This window comes from Cicer arietinum, chromosome 4, assembly GCF_000331145.2.
Source record: "Cicer arietinum cultivar CDC Frontier isolate Library 1 chromosome 4, Cicar.CDCFrontier_v2.0, whole genome shotgun sequence".
NCBI classification, from domain to species: Eukaryota; Viridiplantae; Streptophyta; class Magnoliopsida; order Fabales; family Fabaceae; genus Cicer; species Cicer arietinum.
In genome coordinates, this window is record NC_021163.2 from 13479052 (window position 1) to 13484419 (window position 5368).

The 5368-nt window shown below is 31.3% G+C and overlaps 1 protein-coding gene across 4 annotated transcripts; it reads right to left on the bottom strand.

Annotated features, from left to right (window-relative positions):
* Positions 1-562: 562 nt before the first annotated feature.
* On the bottom strand, positions 563-3540 carry LOC101515003 (uncharacterized). 4 transcript variants are annotated; one of them, XM_073367077.1, is made up of 4 exons: positions 2918-3536; positions 1427-2017; positions 1256-1352; positions 563-1107 (listed from the first exon to the last, which is right to left on the bottom strand). In XM_073367077.1, exons 1-4 carry the CDS (start codon positions 3173-3175, stop codon positions 683-685), a joined length of 1371 nt encoding a protein of 456 aa, XP_073223178.1. In that variant the 5' UTR covers positions 3176-3536; the 3' UTR covers positions 563-682. The 4 variants fall into 4 exon arrangements, with proteins under 4 accessions (XP_073223178.1, XP_012570111.1, XP_004496717.1 ...); XM_012714657.3 differs by having other exon boundaries at positions 1427-1995; positions 2918-3535; XM_004496660.4 differs by having other exon boundaries at positions 1256-1322; positions 1427-1995; positions 2918-3534.
* Positions 3541-5368: the final 1828 nt, after the last annotated feature.

The following is a 5368-nucleotide window of genomic DNA, read 5'->3' on the forward strand; positions in this document are numbered from 1 at the left end:
CCCCAAATAATTCAAAGTTCCGCCCCTTTTTTTTTTCCAAAAAAAAAAAAAAAAAAATTAAAAAAAAAAAATAATAATAATAATAAAAGATACGATTTCTCTCTCCATTGCTCCTGTCCGACTACACAATCGTGATTTTGAATTAACTGTGGTTGTGGAACAAAAGAGAAGAGAAAACTTCCTTCTATAGTAATCCATTGTGAATTTGAAGACATTTGGATCGACTGGGAAATTTCACTATCGATGAGAAATTTTTTATACCAGAAAATTTATGGCTCGTCTGAGCCATCACCTTAATTTAAAAACTAGCTCAGCTATGGCAGTACTTCGATTTTTCCCATTTCATGGATGTTCAACTACTTATAAACATTAATACTTATTTATACTACTCATTTCTTTTATATGGTTTAAGAAAATTGCAATTTTTGAAGACCAATAATTTTGTCACTAAGAACATGTATTTGGTAGGAAGAAAGACCTTTGTCATGGATAATTTATCCAACACCATCTTAGGCAACTGCCCTCATCTCTAATCTCTATAACCTGTCACTCAAATACCACATGAAAAATCCTGATTCGGTGGCTTAATGAATATACATAGTTCGTTGCCAACGTTCCGCAAGCCACTTGAAACATTTTACATCATCATATCTTCAGAAAATTTATCATTTTTGTATGCAATTTACAAGCCAAAGTATTTCTCTAAAATATCTTTAGATGTGCTGCCAAAACCATTGGCTACCCTTTTCATATTTTCAAATTTCATGAGTTCCCTCCTTAATTGTTCCTTTCTTTCCTTCACAGTTTCAAACAAGACACCTGAATGAGATCCATTGGGTTGACTTGCTAATTCAGACTTCTCTCTGTCCAGTTGCTGATAAAGATTTTGTAAATATTTCTTGTGTTCATTAAGGCTTTCTTCTGCCAAGTTATATTCATACTTCTGTGACTTTCTAAGAGCCTCCAGAACTTGATCAACCTCAGCCTCAAGTTTTAATGACTCTGATCGATAGCCAAAATATTTTTTCCCTATTCTTACATCTAAATGGTTTAAGGGGCTTTCATCATCTGTAGTATCCATCGCAGCACTGCCATTAATGGAGAAACCTGTTGATAAACAAAATGTTCAACACATTGCCATTTTCTTTTCGACATTTTTACATTAGAGTGGGAGAGGGAAAGTTTTTCACCTTCATAAGCACACAACCAGTGCTAAAGTAGTAAGTAATTTGACTATTATTAACAGGACATTTACCTGCAGAATGAGCGGTAAGTTTGTCATCGACATTCAAGATATCTTCAGTATTATTCCCACGTTTAAGCTGAAGTAAACTACCAAATTCATCAAACAACTGCCTTTCGAGGTTAAATACAGGAAAAGCAAGAAATCCATTTTATCTATCACCTGAAATTAATTGAACAATACCTTTGACATAGCCAATGCAATACGACTCATAAGCTCCTTTGCAGCGGCTTTCTGTGAACCACACAAAAGACACATACCAAGATTTAACATTTTTTCCTTAATATCACCCTCTGAATCAATAGCTTCACAAACCAGTAGAATCTTATTTGCATGAGAAATCAGTTCAGTCCTCCCATCACAGCGCCGGCAATAATACTCAGCATCCAATCCAATCATTCCTCCAACTGTGCCAGCCATGTGAGCTCGAAGAGCACATTCCATATGAGCAACATGCCCACAAATATTATCGCCAACTTTTACTTTGCACATGATATAACTATAGCCACCATAAGCTGAATCAACAGTTTTGCAACAAAGAATGCAACAACATTCACGGCAAAAATTAAGTTCAGTGCAACAGATATCACATGGCATGGCTGGTGAATGTTTTTTTTCTTCTTCCAGAATCAAGCTGCTGCACATCAGATTCCCAGCTTTGCATCCATCAATGTCACAGAGGAAATCGGATTCTGATTGTTTTTCTAATTCAAACTGTTGAAGAAGTACATCACCTATCGGATTTGTATTGCCTACAATGCAGAACAACCTTGTCTGTTTTTGTAACATTGTAATCATCTTAAGGCGCAGAAAAGCATTACAACAACTAATAAAGGAATTTACATTAAAAAAAAAAAAGAACCGTGAAAAGTCTTAGACATTCCTAAACAGAGACAATTGTTTCCTTCGCAGTAAACTAGAATTCTAAGCAAGTTGACATGTATCCTACTGTTTAGCAGACAATTGTGTAATCTAAGGCTCATTTTAATTCCACTTTAAACAAGCACTCCTATAAAAAGATTATTTACAACGATCTATAATAACTATGAGTTTTCTAAATAATAAGTTCTAACATAAGTTAAAATGAGCTTTTACAGCTCGGGTTTTCAAAAGCCCATTCGTATAACATGAGTGTATATTGTTCTTACTCACGTTTCCTAAGATAATTTATCAGCTTGACACTCATCATAGGATTACTCAAAGTCAAGCGCGCTTATCTGCACAGACCACAGTTCCTAAGTTATGAAAACTCAAGAAGTAGATGCAAATTGTTTGTTTCTATAGGTAGTCCAAATCAATTCCTACAAGTCTGTAATGATGAATCACTCCTTGTTCATGCCTCATCTAGTCATCTTTAACACCCGCGATTACTCCCCGTCAGCCCCATGTGATATATTTTTTCATAGTAAGAAATTAAATACTTATTTGAATTGAGAAATTTCAATAAACTAGAAGCTAATCCAGACTAGGCAAATTCTCCATTCTCAAGAAATGAGGAATCACAAAATACATAGAAATTCTTATTCCGTTAATTTGAAAATTTATATTTTGCTATCTCTTATACTAATTAACAAACGCGAACATATTTCATTTTCAGGATCAAACAAACAGCATCAATCAAAACAAATAACGAAGCATTTAAAAATAATATCAACACAGAGCGAAGAAACAGACCTGATGGCAGAGTAGACGGAATTGTCCAGCTGAATTTAGCGAAGAAATCAAGAACATCAATATCAGGAAATGATTCTTTGAGGAAGCGTTCAACCGAAAGCTTGCTCGCAAATCCGCCACGTCCAGAGCTGTGTCCAGCAGCGATAAGACGAGGAGGAAGATATAGATACCGGTCACGAAAGTTACCGTTGGCTGCAACTCTTTTACCTGTTCTCCATCTCCAAATATCACCAGAATTAGGAAAATTTTCCGGCGCATAGGGTAAACCGTTGCCGGATTGTTCCGGCGCAACAGGAGTAAGATTTAACGAGTTGTTGCTGTGGGATAAAGCATTGGTAAAATCGTGATTATTAGAGTTTGATTCAGATTCCATCAATGCTAGGGTTTATAGTTGTTGAAGGGGCACGAAGCGATGTGTTGGTTAGGTTGAGATATTTAATTTTTGTTTGATCGATGAATTTAAATTTTTCGTTGTTGTGAAAATGGCGGGAGAAAAAGGGTTGAAATTGAGAATGAAGAAAGAAGAATGAGAGTGAGATTAGCTGCTTCCGACAAAGGTCAGAGAGTTGATCAATGTCTGCTCTTCCCGTTTATCAACCTATGTTTTAATACTAACTCCCTCTAAATTATATACAAATAAAATCTTAGACATTTTTTTGTTCTCGTTTATATGAAAAGTTGTGTTTTTTTTTTCTTCCGTATTTTCTACTACTCCTTGCTTAGTTATAAATCTCTACCGTTAATTTCAAATATATTAAAAAAAATAAATAGAAAATTTAATGTATTAATTTTGTAGTATTTGTATTAAACGACCGTTTACTTACACGTCACTGTATTCGATAAATATATCGTCGTGATAATTTTTTATTTTAATTATTGGTATACAAATATATGAAAACATCAATGTTATTATTGCTATTATCATGTGAATCATATAATCGAAAAATAATTTTATTTAATAAAAATATATATATATATTATTAAAAATGCATAATAAAAAGAAAAAACAACATGAACTTTGTTAAGTTGATGGAAATTTGCTCACAAATGAAGAAAGATTTAACGGTGTTCCATAATAATATATGTCAATCCATCTCGTAATTCATTATGCTGAGAAGTTGTGAATAAATGAAGATATTTTGCAGAAACATATCAACCTAGACATTTGGCATACATTCTTCACCCTAAGTCAACATCTTGACTCAAATGGAGTTTAAATCAAAATCAAATTGGTACGGATACTTGGAATTGGAGTACCTTCATTGGTTTATTAATGTGGGCATTATGAAGAGATAGAAATAACTTTGTTTTCTCTCATAATATAAACATGGATAATGATATTGCTTATCTGGTAGCCCTTTATCTATACCATTGAATATGAGCTAAGGAAATCCTTTTATAACTTATATGAAATTTACAAATGCTACTCAAAACTTATAAACATAACTTCTTTAATTTTTTGTAAGATAATCTAATGATCACTTAATTAAAGACTTCTAATACAAATTGAACTCTTCAAATACTTTTTACGTTGAATGATCATTCTTTTTTATTTTTTTTATTGTGATTGGTTTTTTCGAATTATTTTATTTACATAATATAATTAATTAAGTTAATTCAAACTCCGTAAAGTTCATAATCATAAGCTGAAGAGATTATGTTTATATAACTAGAGCTGTCAATTTTATAAATTCATTAATTATTAATTTTAATTTACAAGAGATAAAAAAAAATTATAATTTAAAATATGGAGAAATAAAAAATTTTAAAACTAAAAAGTTTCTAATATTTTGTGGATTTAATGGAGCATATAAGTCCATTTTTTTTTAATTTTTTCGATGATAAAGATTTATAATTTTTTTATTAAAATTTGTTTAATTTGAGAAAAATATTGATTTTTTGAAAAAATATAATTTTTTATTTTGTTCACAAACTTTTTTTTAAAATTTTTTTTTTTAAAAAGTATCTCAATTAACAAAATATTAAACTTATTAGTTTTTTATTTAAACCCACATAAAATAATGGACTAAAACTATAACAAGTTAGAGATTTAATAAGAAATATTTGAAAAAGTTAGAGATTTAGTAAGAAATATTTGAAAAAAAAGACTTTTGAATTTTGTAGTTTTATTGACAGTACTGTATACAATCAGTAGAGATGCTATGCTCATTTGTTACTCTTAATGGATCTTAATTCTACTTTAGATTTGATCGACGTGGGATATATTTTTTCTTTATTTAACATTTAACTTAGTAATGATGTAAAGAAAGTGCGTTCACTTGATACTTCTCTTAGATTTATTTTCCCTTTCAATAATCCAATAATGAGAAAAAAAAAGAAAAAAAAACACTTTTGCAAAGGAAATGCTAGGTGCGTTCCAAACAAAGATGCCACGTACATATCTCATCACTCTAATATTTGCCACGTGTAACATTTTGCCACGTACTCTTT